This window comes from Hyposmocoma kahamanoa, unplaced genomic scaffold (genome assembly GCF_003589595.1).
Source record: "Hyposmocoma kahamanoa isolate Upper Pololo Valley unplaced genomic scaffold, ASM358959v1 76, whole genome shotgun sequence".
Lineage (NCBI taxonomy): Eukaryota > Metazoa > Arthropoda > Insecta > Lepidoptera > Cosmopterigidae > Hyposmocoma > Hyposmocoma kahamanoa.
The window spans coordinates 5,582,487-5,602,121 of NW_020653900.1; the positions used below are offsets into that span (position 1 = coordinate 5,582,487).

Sequence of the window (19,635 nt, forward strand, 5' to 3'; positions counted from 1 at the left end):
GGCACACATTCCCTCTTACGTGCGACAGCTACAAAAATGAAAATAGCCATGATGGTCGCCAACGTTCGTAGAGAGCGGCACACTAAGAAGAAGACAACTTAATCTATTGTATTTTCTAAACAACGACTAATTTTAAGAATTTTGGGACTAGAACCAACTTAATCACGATATTTATTTATTGCAATCTAATAAATTAATAAATCTTAACTAGACGCTGTGGATCTCGAGATCAAAGAATGTAGCCGTCCGAGTAAAGTTTATACTAAGCGTGGGCAGTAAAATACTCATATTAACTTTAAACCGGTGGATCGACCGAGTGTATTTTGACCGAATATACTTTTGTGCGACTAGAACGAGCTTTTTACCTTACTAATCAATGTTAAAAACTCTGTTATAGTAACGCTAGAATAAACACGCAATACATAATGCTGTAATTATTTGAAAATTATATAATTGGTAGCATGTATAATAAATAGACAATCGGTTACATCGGCGGTTAACATATGAAAAAAATTAAGGCCGCCAGAGTATACATTTATCATACAAAAAAGAAATTTGTTTTGTACACTGTTATAGAGCTGATTAATTTACTTTTTTTACTCTGAAATGATAGCGCTTGAGTCAGCATTAGACATCAAACATCTTCTAAAATTCCTCAACCCAGTAGGCCTCTAAGAGCACGTCGAAATGGTGATGCTTATGGAAACGATACTGTCGCGTGTGTCGTTTTACCATTATTTATAAATATGTAAGAACGGCGGTATAATATTAAGCTACACATTGACGGATTTTGTTCCGTCTGTTCCGTCGTGTTGTGCTCTCGAGGCGCTATTCGAACAAAAGTGTAATTTCGCGTTCTCCTTATGTCGTCACGACAATAGTTGTGCGTTTAAAGTGTCGTCACTGGTATATTTAAATGAAGTTGTTCACATATAGTTAGTTTTACAGTGCTTAATATAATAATAGAAATAATAATAACGCACACACTCAGAGTCTCGCACTAGGGAAACCCTGTGTCGCGGGTGCCATGGACACACACATAGACAACCACAAATTAGACCCAAACTCACGAGAGAAATAAATGTAGGCCATACAAATATTTCTCCCGGCCCGGGAATGGAACTCGGGACCTCTGCGTGGCAGTCTAGCACGATAACCGTTCGACCACGGAGGCAGTTAAATACATATAATAACAACACAATACATGAAAAACATATAGTACAACACGATTAACTGTCGTTCACGATTTTTTTGACGTTACGATGACAGACTGTCGCGGTCGTGACAATGGGAAGAGCTAGAACCACAGTCGTCTGACGATAAATAAAACGTCATAATTAAAGTGTGACGACAGATAATCGTAGCTACAAACGATTCTGTCCTGCAAACGACAATGCAGCTGCCATGAATCGATAAATTGTCGTCACGATCTAGAGGAAACAGTTAGACACGACCGTCGTTCAACCATAAATAAAAGGTTACGGCATAATGGGAACGCGCCCTAAGTTATACACGTTTGTTGTGCTGTTGACTGTACGTTATGTTAAAACGAAAGAAGAAAAACTTATTATGAGCATCAGAATTTATTTCAAGCCATTTCTTACTTTTATTTCATTAAAAATATTTAAAATGAATATGACTTCATTTGACGCAAACGCGCAACTGCAGCGCACAAGCGTCAAGTTGAACGCGCCCTTACTCTACAGGACCACTTGTACCGCTTAAATAACATTTGTTTAATTTTTGTTTCTTAGACTTTAGTGTGCCTTCCTGTACACGTGACGTGCGTGCGTGTTTCTTCGACGTTATTTCACTTTGTAAAATAAAGTTTATCTGTAGAGGTTGAAAGTGAAATAATCATAAAATATTCGAGATTTTCATGAATAAGAACTCTATGTGACAGAGAAGCTTTTATTACAAATTGACTTATGATTCCGCTTGGTTGGACCAACCAAGACAAAAACGTAAAACTTTTACGCTTGCGTAAAACCAGGTAGTAATAGATAGTAACACACTTAAGATATCGTTATAAAAGATGGGTATTCCATTAATATTACTATTAACAATTATAATACTAAGTTTATTAAAACTGTGGAAAAGCCATTCAAGAAAGGATGTAAAACTGCCACCGACATTCGACGGCGCGCTTCCTCTGATTGGAATTGCACATAAATTAATTGGTGATAGTCAACGTAAGTATATTTCAAAAAATCGGTTTTCGTGTAAAATGTCGAGGTAAGTGTGTTTTTTTGCCATCGTGAAATTTTTTAGGAATTTTTTTTCACACCGTGTATATCTTCAATTTTACTACATATTTTTATCCAAAGCGATTGATTCTACTCTTAATAAGAGTACGAATTATTTATCGTTAATATTGTGCGTTATGCCCCACGAATGGGCATGTACAAATTGATATTCTATAAATGAAGGAACAGTTGGGATATTTAACCTGAATTATTTAAATTAAATATCTCCAATCGCATGTTAAATTTGATTTCATATGCTTCATTATAGTTCGTATCATTTTTGTGGCTTTCATATTGTGATAAAAACACTTGTGACGTAAGTATGATCACAGATATGCGTATGATCGTATGTGGCTCTATTAGACCAAAGGTAGAAATTACGGCTATTCGGAACCCTGGGGGATCCGTTTTATTTTAAATTATTATCTACTCCCATCGGCTCCCCAATGCAGGAGATCAAGAATAAATATAAATATTAAGGGGATGCAAAATTTAGAGGGGACGAGTTGCAATTTAAAATTGGCGGTGGATCATTTTGGAGATCAGTTGGAAATAACACATATTACTATTGTATTTTGTTTTCAATTCAACACATTTACCATATCTGGACTTAATATAGATTAGTGACTTAATAGTGTAGATTAGTTGTTTAGTTTATTTTATTGTCATATTATATTATATGTATGTTAGTCCTTAAGATATTTATTTTATGGGTCATGTGGCCTGCAATAAATATGTAAATAAATTTAAAAAAAATTAACACTTTTAAATGTCGGCAACAATGAAACCAAATTTGTAAAAATTAAAATATGTCATAAACAAATAAAATGAAAATTATAAAAATTTCGTCAAAAAATATTATAGACTCCAACAATATTAATTATTCGTGTACCTTCTTAGATTCGTGGAGAGTCATCCAGAAATTTGGAAAAGAATGTATAGCGAAAGGAGACGTTCTTTATGGAGTACTAGGCCCCTTCAAGATCTACGGTAAGTTTACAATTTACATAATTTTATATATTATAATGCAATACGAATGTTTCATCAATTTGATATGTCGCTCCAGGTTTGTTTAATAACATCTTGTAACACAATTTTTGTTTCTGGGTTATCAATAGTATTTTCTAGGTGTAAAAGCTTTGCTTTTGTGGTACAACAAAAAGTTGAAATTTACGTACCGTTACCGAATAATCATTTTTTGTAGCAGTACAGCTCCTTGTGAAAGAGTTCATCCAGGGAAGGGTGCTGGTGAGTTCATCCAGGGAAGGGTGCTGGTTCAGAAGGGGAAGGGTGCAAATTACACGAACATGGGATTTGTCAACTTATGTCTCAGAGTGATGGGCGCAGTGGATTTAAAGCTGAGTGGCACTGCAACTATTATGGACAGGCATATCGCTTACTACCAGGTGCACGACTTGTTCGTCCCGTTACTTGGTATCATAAAAAAAAATCTTGCATAACATATTATTACTTCAGTAAATTCTCGATTATCATTAAAATATTCATAGGAAAGGGTTTTTTTTATTAATATGAGTACATTTCTTCACATATAATAATAAATGATTAATGTATCTTATTTATTGTTAATAAAACACCGCAGCCAGCCGTATACTCTGCTGTCAGCCGAAATTTATCAAGACTGTTTTTTCCTTGTACAGTTTAAGGTCATTACTAGACATCGGATTATATGCACTATCAAAATGCCAAAATATGCATGCAAATATGCACTAAAAAAGGGCGAAATATGCACAAAATATGCACAATCAAAAAACCATTATTAGAATTAACTTTATTTCTACAATATACAATAACATATTTTTTAAGGTTTTCTGGCGCAAATTTGTGACGTTTGTCACTTAAAACTAATTTATATGCTGAAAATGACCTTTCAACGTCAACTGACGTTACCGGACAGAACTTAAAATTTGGCGCCATTTCTGCCGAGACCTCTTCAGGCAGAATTTGTCCGGTGCCGTTGATAAATGCGAATAGCGAGTCGAGTACCTACGCTCGCGGATCGCTCTCAATGCGCTCTCGCAGTGCGTGCGAGGGCGATGTGTTGATGTGTGGTGTGGGGACGGCGGCGTAGTACAACACGTCTAACACGTATAAATACTAAAATAAGCACTGTCAATGAAAAAGTACCAAAATATGCAATAACGCTATAAAAATAGCATTATATGCGTTTGCATATGCAAACATGCAAATGCATATAATCCGATGTCTAGTCATTACACTTTATCGTACTACCGTTAAGAAATATGAGGCAAACATTGAACCGAGACGGAGCATTTTGGAGTATGTTGGCGAACATACTCCAAAATGCGCTAAGTGCAAGCTTGAAACCGCTTTAAGTAATTGTTCGATACAAGCCTGCTCAAGATGGTCATCGATTTGTATTGAAAGTTTGTGAAATTTCATCTACTTATTTGCCAAGTTTTATTGGAGTTGGTTAACGGAAACTGGGTGAAATCCAATAAGCCAGATTCATCCCCTAATTTACCATACTTAGAGGTACAATATTTTTTCCAATTTTGAAATGGACCATTACTGAGCTATCCTATTTTCTACAAAAATAGAGTCATCGAAATCGGTTCACAGATGTCGGAATAATCGTGTAACAGACAACAAAATGATGATTGTTCTGATATTGTTAACAACATATCATACAAAGTCCCAAACAAAGTCCACATGCATTCATCACGGACTCATTACCTGTTTGTTATTAACGCATGTCGTACCAATGCTGGCAAGCGATCACCATTGTATAGGTTAAAAAAATCGTTTAATAATACATTTAATAACATTGATATTCATGGCACACGCGTTTGCATTTTCAAAAAGTTGCTTATTAATAAATTTAAAAATCAGTTAACAAATAAAATTCCTGAACCAATCGGCAATTATTTACGGGGCGCACTATAAGTTTCCGGAATGAAAAAAATACTACAAATGGTCAGAAATGAATTTATTGCTCCTCAAAATATTCTCCGTTAGCGTTAATGCACTTTTTCATACGAATAAGCCAATTTTGAAGACATTTATGCCACTCCTCTGTGACAATCTCTGAAACATATTTTTCATAGTCTTCGACAGCCTCTTCAGGTGATGAAAATCGTAACTGGTTCTTTAATTTTTGGAAATAAATAAAAGTCACAAGGTTCCAGGTCGGAACTGAACGTGGGGTGGCTCATAAGGTCAACATTGTTCGCCTTCGAAAATGTGTGAGAACTGGCATTATCATGGTGCAAGATGATACGGGGTTTACGGTTACTTTTACGAGGTTTGTCAAAACTTCCGGCAAACAAATGGTCGTGTACCAATCACTATTCACGGTACAACGATTCTCCAAAGCAACATTAATCACGTGTCCAGTTTTATTAAAAAAAGAAGCAATCATCCGCTTAGAGGCACTTTGCACGCGCGCCACTTTGGTTGGTTTCGACTCATCTCAAAAGACCCATACGCTCGATTGCTGCTTTGTTTTGGGATCGTAACTATAAATCCATGTTTCATCACCTGTTACTATATCCCATGCCAAATTTGACGCCCCTTCGTTGAATCTGGTAAGCATGGCATTGCACCAAGTAACGCGATCCGTTTTTTGAGCCTCAGGCAAATTGTGTGGAATCCACCGAGAGCACAGCTTTTTCACACTCAAATGTTTGTGTAGTATTGATTGTATTTGACTCTGCCTATGCCTAAAGATGCCCGATTCTCATGGTATGTCACATGTCTGTCTGTTTTGATCATACGGCGCACAGCATCGATGATTTTGTTTTTCACAGCAGTGGACGGACGACCATCACGAAATTCGTCACTGAGATTCACACGACCGCGTTTGAATTCTGCAAACCAGCTATAAATAGTAGTCTTGCATAGTGCTTCATCGCCAAAAGTAGTTTGAAGCCGAGAGAAGCTCCGCTGAGCTGTTAAATTACACTTAGGCTCAACTCACACTGGCGCAGAGTCGAAGCGTCGCAACGCGTCATGTTTTTCGCCTATAATATATTCATCTCCATTTTCCCTTTATTAAGGTATAAATTTGTATTATGCAAATATGGAAACAGGCGACACGCGTCACTTGAGCGCAGTGAGGCGCCAGACGCCGTTCACACTGTGATCCGGGCGCACTAAAGCGAGCATCGTCGCGCGACGACGCGTGTAGCCAAGCGTTGTAGTTGAAAAACAGGACGCGACGCGACGCTTCGACTCTGCGCCAGTATGAGTTGAGCCTTAAAGTCGTAGAAAATCATACTACGAAAATTTTCACGAGTTAAATCCATGGTGATGTAGACAACCACTTTCTAAAATGACGCCACAATGTAAAAACAAGTGACAGATGAAACAAACTGTATTCTACAGCCAAAGAGTTCCATTTTCAAATGTTGTAATTACTTTTTAAATATTGTTTATGTAAGTGGCCAGTCCCGAAAATGTATAGTGTCTATTATATGTATATTTTTAAAATAAGCACTTTTGGTATAACAGTTCAAAATTTACTTATTTTAAAAGAAACGTGATATGTATATATGTCAGTGTATCTATGTACCTGTAACATTTGACATTGTTTATTTAATGAAACAGAATTTGAATTTCCATAACCAATTTTGCTCCCCAGTGATCACGGACCCCGATGATATTTACACGGTGTCCAACGCTTGCCTAAAGAAGATCTGGGCTTATGACTTGTCGAAGCCTTGGCTTGGAGAAGCCCTGATAAGAGCTGATGGTAAGTGGCATTTCGGGTTTTTGCTGGGTAGTGTAATCAGCATCACACTGGTCCCGAGGTCCCCAAACTTTTGTCCCGTACGAGTCATTTTTTTCTGTTTTGTTTAGACCAATTCAATTGAATTCATCAATTTCAAATGAATATTTTTAACAGTTGACACAATGCTACTCACTTTGATCAATTTAACTGTTTAGCGTCACAACTTTCCAAAAAAGTTTTATGCATTTCTCTAATCGAACATCTTGCACTACATACATAAAGTTTAATAGTTTACTTCGTAGGTATATTATGTAAAATATAATAAATAAATATTTGACATTGTTTATGGTACTATTTATACAATGTGAATTATTGTGTAAATAGAAAGTCAAAATTTTGATCACAACCTGCCTACATCGCTGATATGAACCACTTGTCTGTGTACCCCTGGGGGTTGATAAAGCCAACATTGAGAATCATCGATATAAACAGTCGAACTAATCAACTTCTCTGGTGACAACAGGTGTCCACGGACAACAGTGACAACTTACAGTGAGGTGTTCGTGTATTCATTGTGTGTCAATTTTATACGAAATAAATGTTTCCAGTTCCAATTTGGAAAAAACATCGCAAGATAATCAATCGAGCTTTCGTACAAGACGTGATCGACCAGTTCATTGGTGTATTCAACAAGGAATCTAAGCTTTTAGTAAAAGATCTAATTGCTAAAGCAGGGAGGGGACCATTTAATCCTGTTGATTACTTGGGAAACAGAGCTATGGAGATTACTTTTCGTAAGTATTTCATATTTTTTCGACTATGAACAATCGTCGATCTTGGTTGGGTGAAAGTAGTGTCACTAATGCTCCATCTAGAACAGAACCTGCCAGAATAGGTTGTGACCTATGACAGTGCTAATCACCTACATCGACATCTCACGTTTTTATCACAATGTTTACTGGTTCCTCTCGAATCGTTCTCTAATTCCTTTTCCTTACGTTGATTCGTTCCATCATCAATTCCTACAAAATTCCCGAAGTGAGAGGACGTGCAATCTGCATCTGGTAAATTTAAAGTGTTTAAATGTAAAATTTTCTTATGTGCATTTTATATCGGAGAAACGCAAGAAATTATATTGTAATATTTTGTGCACAATCCTATTGTATGCCTACTACCGTACCGGCACGCTATGGTGGCCGTTTTGACAGATTACATTAGTGAAGTTAAATCTCAATTCATTATCGAAAAGAATATAATCAAATGCTAGACGTATCTATGAGTTTTTAGATTTATAACTAGTATTGCAAGGGGTATCTGATTAAAAAGTTTTAATAAAACGAAAATAAAAATGTTTACTTAATACCTATATCGTTAATTCGAAACGCTTTGTTTTGCATTGAGCTTTGACGCGAATTTGTTTGAGGTAGAAGTTGTGCTGGACAGCGATCCATAAGTGACGATCGTATTAGATTTCATTTCTAGAAATTTCGAATTTCGAAATACAATGCCGAGTTGTGTCGTAAATATACATCCAAAAATTTTACTGCACGTCACTATTGACAATAATGTACGTACATCAATTAGCTCCTTCAATATACGAAACTTGATGAGAGAAACGGCCGTCATAGCGTGTCTGTACCTACTATAAAGTATACGACAAAAAAGTTAGAAGGCAAAAGTGATAGCATAGCTAGTTCGTGGGACTTGTACCCCACTATTTTTAAGCGTCGGAAATAGATTCTCGACAGGATAAACTTTTTAATTTAAACATGGTCTAAGTAGAACACAGGTAGTGCCACCAAACTTAATAATGTAGTACTCAAATATAGAACAATTTAGTAGAGTAGAAGTGGTTAGTTAGCGTCTGACGCGTGCCAATTATATATAGGTCTCAAAAGACCTACTTGAGCTCAGTCCGCCATTTTCGCTTTGTATGCTATGGTTGTGTCATTCTTTCGCGCAAACTGCCTTAAAAAAATGCCTTATTGTGCTGTTTTGGAGTGCAAAAATGATAGCTGCACCAAAAATATCACCCCTAGTAGTTTCAAATCATCGTCTTATTTTAATAAATTATCAATTTTCTGATTATCTATACGTTGACATGTTAATCGTTAGTCGTAGTCCAGCTACAGACCGCAAGATGTCAGCATGTTGAAAAAATTTCAATATAAAATCAAATCGTCGTAACTTGCAACAAAAGTTTCAACGATATAACGACTGGGTGAAGTTTAAATTATATTAACAATGCAGAATTTGTTACATCTTTTAAAATTAGAAACTATGACCAATCATTATCAAGATTTCATAGTGTTTATCATTTTGTTTGTGTGCGTTTTGGCGACATCAGGGGGTCTACTCTCGATCTCAAGTCAAGTATTGCTTTTATGGCAGTAATTGTTTCGGACGGATGTCGGACGGAGATCGAGAGTAGACCCCCAGTTCCGATAGTAATCAAGGCTCATGGCACTTCCATTGTTTTTTTTTCTTCCATGTACTCAATAGACTTGTACCTGATTGGTCCTTAGCGGGAATGATCCTAGTTAGTTCAATCGGTCAACTGAACTAGGTCGGTCTTCTAGTTCATCTAGTTCCTTAGTTAGTTAGTTCGTCTTGTCCTTGCTCGGACATTGAACTAACGCTCCAAGCTAGTAATTTTATTCACATTAACTATTACGGACTTCTAGTATTATGAGGTCAATACTACACTGTACTAAATATTTAAAAATACAATTTGTATGGAATCGGTACTATTTGATTTTCCTTCATGTTTTACAGGTTTAAAGACTGTCATTCTAAATTTTTATTGAATTCATTATCAATTGTTTTTTTAAATTGCTCCACTAGTTTGTTATAATTATTAATACAAAGATCGAACACTCAGAAAAATTCCTTCGATCCGGCCGGATTCGAACCGACGTCTTCTTGCTTACTGTGTCAGACGCTATACCAACTAAGCCACAGAACGAACCAGCGGACCTCACGAATCTTTCTATGTGCTTGCGCCGTGTCTTTGTATTTGGTTTTTTCAACGACTTTTTAGTCGTAGCGCCATCATGAGAAATCTATGAATGATTTATCAGTAACTGTCTGACTGTCATTCTAACTAAATATCCTTTTTTTACAAAATAGGAATTTTAGTCAGAATTATGTGTTTAAAAATGAATATTTAGGTACAACTATTTCATATACTCGTATACGTAGGTTGATATTATACATACAGATACCTACCAAAAATATTACCTTTTTTGCAAGCTCGTATATATACAAAATGTAGATACGTATTCGAGACTTAGAACGAGCTGGGAAAGTTCAACCGTGCATCCCACTCGAACTTGTACTAAAAGTAGCGAAAGATCGCTATTTGTACCGCTCGCACCGTTCCTACTGTATAAAAGACAGGTGAACTATCAACGCAAACAGTTCCTAGTCCGTAGTAAACTAAAAAGAAGGATGAACTCATTGACCTACCAACAATGAACTATTAAAACCGTGCAAGACGAACTAGGTCATGTCGGTCAGTGTAGGGAATATATTCCTAATAGTTCGTAGCTCATAAACTATACAAGCCTAGTACTCAAAGCACAAAGAATTTCTTAAAAACTTATTTGGTTTGGTGGGTTGTCTGGCTGCTTTTCTTATTGTCTTAATTTTTTTTTATATAATACTAAGTGATGGGACGAACAAGTCGTGTGCCTAGTGGTAAGTGACACACCTGTCCCTAACAATTGCAGTGCCACTCAGAGCTTTAAATGACAAAGATCTGAGTGCACTGCACGCGACACCCTGAGACATACAATGACAAGTCCCATGTGCCTGTACTTTTACCAGCAGCCTTACTGTTCAAATCTGGAACACAGTAATGCTGACATTACTGCTTGGCGGCAGAAATAGGTAAGGTGGCAGTACTTCCCTGAACGAACTCTTTCACAAGGAGCTCTCTAGTGCTACTAAATTACGAAGATCATAATTGTCATTACACATTATCATTTGTATAAAAAGTCGTGGTAGCCTACTCAGAGTTTCTCGGAATTTATCGACTCATCCGTAGAACAAAGGTCTACGTGCAATTTAATTTGAAATAAATTTAGCGTGAGCCTTTCGGTGTACGAAAACCGCTTGATGAATCCTTCACGTCGAAGATGGTTCACAACCCTCGGAAAACTAGTGAAGTGAAAAAATAGTGGGGCGTATGATTGGGTTGATTACGTGAATGGCAACATGGGAGGAAATCTGATCTCATATTCGTGACATATGTAATCCATACCTACACTTTGAGTCAGCGTAAATGAATATAGATAGCTTTAATGTCAATACAGAGTACCTACTTACTAAAAAGACCAACCTCATAAGTTATTCATCCCCTAGTATGCCACACTTAGGGGTTGAATATTTTCTTCGAATTTAAATGGGACCACTTATGAGATGCCCTCTTTCCAATCATCAAGTTCGGTTCGTGTAACATACATACAAAAAAAACTTGGTCGAATCATTGACTTACAAATAAATGGACGACGAGTCTAATACAAAAACCACGAAAAAAATGTCCCAAGTCAACCTATTTAAACGTAGTGACATGTAAATGAATATGAAAATGCTAAAACGTTGAATTTAAATTGTAATGCCATCGCAGTACTGTCTAATTTTGCTTGCTTCGCTGTCAGTCGAACAAACGAAGACTAAAGCGTGAATGACGCTCTGTATACGACTTTAACGCCCTATAAGTTCGGACACTTTTTAGCGCGGACCCGACGTCTATATAATTGTAAGTCATTGGGTCGAATAGTGAACCTCCTCCTTTTTTTGAAATCTGTTAAAAAGCATTTAACAGCATTTACTTAGAGGAAGCTCATATTGCAGAGTAGATTTAAATGGTTTGTTACAAACGTGCCTCTAATATCTTTTTTTTTTCCAGAAACAGTAATGGGAATATCGGACTCAGGCGATGACGTCATCCATAACCACGAATATTCACGGGCACTACAATCTTTATTTAACTTGTACGCACAAAGATTTCAGAGCCTGTGGATGCATAGCCCGTTTTTGTACAACTTCTCCAGCTTGAAGAAGAAGGAGCAAGATTTGATAAGTATTCTCCATAGGACTTCTGATAAGGTACTTGTATTATGTATTTTTGTTATTTATATTAAAATCACTTGGTAATTAAGTATGGCGTAAATAGAATTGCAAGCTCAACATAACATTGTCTAACGGAACTGATTGTTCTTTACTGTCGTGTTCAAAAGTCACAAATTAAGGGGCAATGTGTACACTTCTATAATAAGATCCCGATTCATATTCAAAATTTGCCATTCACCAGGCTTAAAACTATAGTGAAACAAAAACTTTACAATGTTAAAGGTTATTTACTTTTGTCATCTATTTACCCTTCTGCGTAATTATATGACAAAAAGTCCTGACAGGTTGTCTCGACCTGTGATGCTTGAAACAAATATTATATTTATTTACAAAGAACAAACCCTACAGTTCCTTGTTCATTCGTCTCAGGGGATCTGCCTTATGAATAAACACTAGAATTTAATTTATATGACGATTTAAGATGTAGTTTCCTTAATTTTACTTTGACTTTGAACAATAATGTAAGTAGCCTTAGTAAAATAACATACTTATTAGGTATATAACAAACGACTATAAGAATTATTCAAATAAAAGCAAAGAATTGGGTGAGAATTTATTTGCCTCTTAATTTACAGAAAAACACTGGTCGACATATTTTCGTGTGTTCGACTCGAAAGTCGAAATGTACGCAGCGTTGTTCCGTATTTTATTAACTGACTTCAAAAAGTCGGAGGTTCTCAATTAGACTCTATTTATTCTCGATTTCGATGAATCTTCTTTTCGTAGGAAAGAGGGTACCCTGGTAATAGTCCCATTCAAATTTGAAGAAAATATTCAACCTCTAAGGGTGACAAATTAAGGGGTGAATCGGTTTACTGGATTTCACCCAGTTTCCGCTAACATTTCAATAAAATTTGGCAATTAGATGAAATTCTATCAACTTTTTAGGTCATTTTTTTTATAAAAGATCATAATTATCAAGTTACAAATTTAATTCCACTACTGCCTAAGTAATTATGATAATAAATATAGTACATATAAGAAAATATTATATTACTTAAAACAGGTATTTCTTTTTTGTATTTTGTTTGAGGATAATTTGTTTACTTTTGGACTATAAAATTACTAACTGGAGGCCCCTATTAAATTCTTGTTTATCAAGAAAACACATAAAAATAATAATAAAGATCAAAATACAAAACATAAGGCACCTAAAAATTCCAGTTTGTGTACTTGTTTCATAAATTTAGAGGCAATACTTAATGAATAATAGATTCAAGCGTTACTTTGCGAAAGTCCATGTTAATAAACATGGGAGTAAATTAATTTGCTACTCCGCGAACCCAGTGAAGATTAAATCGTGTAAATTTGCTGCGCTTGTGTTGAATATTTCTTCATGCAAATAATTTTCCCACACTAGTTGCATCACAAGCGCAACTACAATCATAAACATCACCACCAGCAATACCAGACACGTGTTTCGCCTCCCTACGAGGCATCTTGAGGGGTTGTTGATTGATCGAAGTTAATTGCGGCCGAGCGTCCGTTCAACATTCAAATGTATGCGATGGTATGTACATAGTCGCTGCTTCAATAACAAAGGTGTGAACAGGTTAATTCACATTCATCGTCCCATTATACAGGGTAAACCTCGTATGTGATGTCTTTATAATGTTTCAGAACGAAGATAAAAACTTACATAAGATTCCGTCTTTGATTGCCAAATTGTTATTTCCTCAGTGCCCTCTATATTCTATAAAATTTCAACAAGTTTTTTTTACTTAAAATTTGATTTCAGATTATCCAAAAGAAAAAAGCAGCTTACGAGAAACGGCTGGATAATAGCGATACTATTAACACTTCGGGTAATTACAATTTTTTACATCGTTCCTTATTACAGGATGTAAACAGAAATATTAGAATTGGATTCAGAATTTCATGCCTGGTCGTTAATATTTAGCTTTTTCTTCACTGAGGAAAATTAATATTCTACCATATTTAATATAAACTTAGTAGCAGTACTGCCACCTTACCTATTTCTGCCGCCAAGCAGTAATATTAGCGTTACTGCGTTCCGGTTTTGAAGGGTAAGGGCACTGGTGAAATTACAGGCCCATGAGACTTGTCAACTATATCTCAGGGTGTCGGGCGCAGTGGCACAGTGCCCTTGAGATCTTTGCGATTTAAAGCTACTGCAACTGTTATGGACAGGCGTGTAGCTTATCATCCGGCGCACGACATAATCGCCCCGTCATTAAATATTATAAAAAAATCCTCCATGTGAAGAAGTTCGTCCAGAGGAGTGCTGCCACCTTAGGTGCTTATATCTGACGCCAAACAGTATTTGAGCATTACTGCGTTCTACTTTTGAAGGATAAGGGTGCTGGTAAAATTACAAGCACATGGGACTTATCAACTTATGTCTCAAGGTGACGAGCGCATTACCCCTCAGATCTTTGCGATTTAAAGCACTGCAATTGTTATGAACAGGTATATCACTAACCACCTAGCGTATGACTTGTTCATCCAGTCACTTGGTATCATAAACAAAATTACATTCTGTCATCGGTAGATTAGAAACATGTATAATATATACGACAAATTTTTAGTCATGATGAGGTTGTGACACAAGAGAATTCTACCATACCACTCAGACTGTTACACCATTACTGCAAATATTTCTCTCAAGAATGGAACACTTAACTTATTTTTTTAATAATCATAATAGTTAGCCTATATACAGTCCCACTGCTGGGCATAGGTCTCTTCTCTCAATGAGAGGAATTGGGATGTATGCTCGCTGCTGGCCTGATGCAGATTTAGAACTTCACACACATAATTAAATCGCAGAGGTAAAACCATAAGTGACATTCCACAAATCCACAAAAAATCTCCAAATTATGTACCTGTTGTAAGAAAATCACCATCTTTCTGCAAATAAGACCACTTATTGAATTTATAGGTTTTTTGTTATTGAGTTTCACCTGCAGAAAGATAGTGATTTTCTTACAATAGCTATATAAAGATTTTTGTAGAAAATGTCAGTTATGTGCTTTTATCCTTCGACAGACGAAATTGCTTTTGCAGATGTGCGCAGGTTCCCTCACAATGTTTTCGTTCATCAAAAAGCTCATAGTAAATATAACATAAATTCCGAAAAGCTAATAGATGGTTTTTTTTGTTATTTTACAGGTAAAACTTTCAAAGCCTTCCTAGATCTCCTCATAGAACTGCCTCCAGAAGAGGCATATACGGACAAGGAGATTCGGGAAGAAGTAGATGGCATGGTAGTAGCCGCAGCTGATACTTCTGCCACCACGTTAAGATCCATTCTTGTACTGATTGGATCTTATCCTGAAGTGCAGAATAGGGCGTTTGAAGAGTGAGTTTTCATCATCAACCCATTTATACTTCCCACTACTGGGCACAGGTCCCCTCTCAGGCGAAGTTCTCTGGCCTAATGCGAGTTGGGGGCTTCACACGTTTTCCGGAGGTTGTGAACTTTCTTCGACGTGCAGGTTTCATCACGATGTTTTCAAAATGGTAAATTTCAAATTAAATTTCGCACCCAGATTCAGAGAAACTGGAGGTGCGAGTCTGGATTCGAACCCACGGCCTACCGCCTCTATTTAAGAGGCGGTAGGCGTGAGTTTTCAAGACTGTATTTTATTTATTTAAGGCTAATAAATTTGTTTTGAATTGATAACAGCCTTTTTTCAGCCAGCCAGATTATTGTAAGGAAATTACAAAACACTATAATGCAGGGTTAAAGTCACAATGTCAAACAGCCCATGCACCTTTTCAGAAAGATTAAAAAAAACTAGATTTGTAACAAACCTACTTTATGTATTAGACGGCCTTAGGCCGGATTGTTCACTTTTCGTTCACCAAGAATCCGTTAGATGGCATTGACCCATTGTGAAGTGAAATTCATCTTCTCGCGGAACGGTTTCCAGGTGTCCCTTCTTGGGAACAACTGCCCGGACCTTCCGCATATAGGGTGAAATTGTACTGGTGTCATACAAGGTGAAAATAAATCTTCTAAACAACTTTTTCACTTGGCTGGAGCTGCGTAACCTCATCCTACAGAAGAGAGAACCTCCCTCTTTTACAAATTTAGATTTTACAAGCTTATATTGTTTGCTATTAAACTTTATTTAATTACATAATGAATAGTAAGTGATACGGTTGCTGTTCCATTATGTTAGGTGGCCTCGCCACGGACCCCTGGCGTACAGCGCACGGATCCCTTAGGGATTTCTTAACCCGTGGTCCATGCTATAATGGAACTTGTAGTCTTTCGGTTTAAACGGTAGTTTTGGTTGACTATCTCTGTATTCTACTCTAAAAATGTATATGTGATACTGCGTAAGACATGATGACCTATTTGCTTGGATATTAACATATGCGTATTATTTACAGAGTGAAAGAAATTCTAGGCTCTACAGACAGAGAGATTGAAAAACACGATTTACATAAAATGGTGTACTTAGAAGCTATTATAAAGGAAACCCTGAGGATGTATCCCACTGGACCCGTGCAACCGCGATATGCCACTGAAGATGTTCAATTAAGTATGATATACCTATTATAGAAATTCCATGTTTTTACAATTTCTTTACAAGCAGTAAAGCTCCTTGTGAAAAGTTCGTCCAGGGAAGTATTGTCACCGCACCTATTTCTACCGCCAAGCAGTAATGTTAGCATTACTGGGTTCCGGTTTTTGAAGGGTAAGGATGCTGGTGAAATTGCAGGCACCTGGGACTTGTAAAATGGCAACCAGTACCTACTATCCTAATTTTGACAACTTTACACGATGAAGAAAAAATTGTTTGCGTCATTTATATAGCACCTGAATTTATTGAATAAAAATACGTAGTTTTTAAATATTTTTTATTACACATTGGTACACTACGTATTTTTATTTAATAAACCATATGCTCTATAAATGGTGCAAACAATTTTTTTCTTTATCGTGTAAATGATAGTAATGTTTGCCAGTTCACAGTTATGTCTCAGGGTGACGGGCGCAGTGGAAGTACCCCTCATATCTTTGCGATTAAAGCTCTGAGTAGCACTGCAACTGTTATGGACAGGCATGTAGCTTACCATCAGGCGTACGACTTGTTTGTCCCGTCACTTGGAATTATAAAAAAAAAATCTAACTTTTTCTAAATTTTAAAAATTGTCAAAATTATGTGATGTACCTATTTATACTCATAAATGATTTAAAAGGTACCTTTCGTAGTTTGGTATACCACATCATTGATATTTTAGCATGGGTATTCGAAGTCTATCGTTTAATGTGTAACTGAGTGTATATTTTGTGTGGGCATGGACCAATATTTGAAGAGGACTGGTAACTGCTGCGGTTCAAAACAGCGTACTCGGCTATTTAGTAGTTAGGTACCTATTGGTATACCAAATGTCGCAATAAGTACCAAATATGTCATTTACATAATATAAACTGCTTCCACGGTATTGATCAGCGCCATCAAGTTATAATGGGATTTTGACCATTTTCAGAATTACGATCTGTAAAGGAGATTAGCAATCTTATTGGTCCATGGAATGGGCTATGGTGCTATTATGAAAATTGGAATACCTAATTTATAATTATTTTGGCTATGGTGCTATTATGAAAATTGGAATACCTAATTCATAATTATTATTTTTTACAAGATCAAGACTCTACCTATTCATCCTCATTCAGATCCTTTTACCTACTCATGAACAGTAACGGCATTTCCCGTAAAATTAAATGTCATAAATGATAGCACGGGGTACCCCGTTTTGCTATGTGAATCTCAAAAAACCTAACGGGCCTTACAAAGCGATTTCCATATGCTTTCCATGTTGTCCCCTACAGCTTCTCCGTAGAGAAGTATCAGCGCACCGACAAAATTCAATTATTTATTGAATATTTTATATTGAATCAATATAATTATGAACTACGGCAAGAAAAGTAGTGACCGTTTTTGTGCGGTATACTATTTATCAACGTTTGCGATAAGTATGCTCTAAGCTTGATATACTGTTGACTGTACAAAACTGTGAATACTTTTATGAATAAATAATATTGAGAAGTCAAGAAAAAATTTTCCAATTCTCAGAAAACTACGTCCTCCCAGCGGGAACGAACTGCTTCATGCTGGTCGCTGCGATGCAGCGAAACCCCGATCTCTGGGGGCCAGACGCAAATGTCTTTCGCCCAGAAAGATGGTTGGACCCATCCACGCTTCCAGAAAACTCTAACGCTTTTGCTGCTTTTAGTCTCGGGAAGCGGGTGTGTGTAGGTAAGATATTAACACATCTATCTGTTTTCTAAGAAATAGATGATTTTCGACTTCCAAAATAGTTTTCTCATAGACAATTTTGTTTTGTAAAGAAGTATCTTCCTTTTAGCTTGGAGTTTTTTGTAATGTATACAGACGGCAACACATCAAGCTACACATTGACGGATCTTGTTCCGTCGCAAAGGAGGCGATATTCGAACATAAGTGCATTGTTTGTTGTGCTGTTGACTGTACGATTATGGCAAGATTTTTATTGAATAATAATAAATTCATTTATTCAGACAAGTTTTGGTAATATTTTGTTTCTACATGCACACAATTTAAGCACAATAAAAACATCATGCATTATTTAGACCTTTTTACATTTATAAAATTCTAAATATATTTTTTTTCTTAATGGCAACTCCTTTGTTTACTTTTTTTCAACATGAATTCTGCACTTTCAAAATTTTTAACAATCTATTTCGGCATTTTAGGCAAAGCGTACACGCTACTCTCCATGAAGACAACATTATCATACCTCCTGCTTAACTACCACTTCACGGGCGATGACACCAAGCTGACACACAAATTGGATATCATGCTCAAACCCGCATCGGGGTATGAGATTACTATCACAAAAAGGAACAGGGACTAGGATATGTAAATTGTATATATAACCTAATGGCAGTATTTGAGACCAGTTTGCATTATATATATATGTATATAAAGAGGAAAAAAACGTATGTAATGTAAATTCAGAACGCACCCTAAACTAAACTTATTTTTTTCAAATTTTCATTATAATCACTTCAACTTCACTACTTTGGATTTAATTGTACTGTAATAAATTAAAAAGAAACAAAACAGCGGTGTTAAAAAACTGATTTGTTCTAGCTCAAGTGTTTTTTTTTCATCTACCATTTTCCTCGCTATAGTGAGATGAGAGTTATGTGTTTCGCTCGGCAGCAAAGTTGTTTTGCGTCTCGTGCCTTGAAACCTTCGCTGCGCTAAGGATTCAATTTTTGAACCACTCGCGCCAAACAACAACTTTGTAGCCTTGCCTAACAAATAACTAATAGAGCACATAAAATTATAAAGCCAATACCGAACAGTATAATAAGTTTAGTAATATTGTGTAGTAATATTTATTTTCCAAACTTATGATTATGATTTAAATTTAAATTAGACATTAATATTATTTCGTATTATCTAATTGATAAAAAGTCTGTATAATTGTAATAAATAGTTATCTACTGTTAAATCTCTTGTAGTGTGTGACGCACCTCGCCCACATTCTAACATTACCATGTTGTTCAATTGTTAT

General features: G+C 36.2%; 1 protein-coding gene across 1 annotated transcript; it reads left to right on the forward strand.

Moving 5' to 3' along the window:
• Window positions 1-1,635: 1,635 nt before the first annotated feature.
• On the forward strand, window positions 1,636-19,078 carry LOC113232601 (cytochrome P450 4C1-like). Its single transcript, XM_026467370.1, has 10 exons — window positions 1,636-1,714; window positions 3,147-3,236; window positions 6,868-6,978; window positions 7,566-7,751; window positions 11,870-12,069; window positions 13,832-13,898; window positions 15,226-15,415; window positions 16,456-16,607; window positions 18,147-18,329; window positions 18,806-19,078. The coding sequence occupies exons 1-10, from the start codon at window positions 1,636-1,638 to the stop codon at window positions 18,964-18,966; spliced, it is 1,419 nt and encodes a 472-aa protein (XP_026323155.1). The 3' UTR covers window positions 18,967-19,078.
• Window positions 19,079-19,635: the final 557 nt, after the last annotated feature.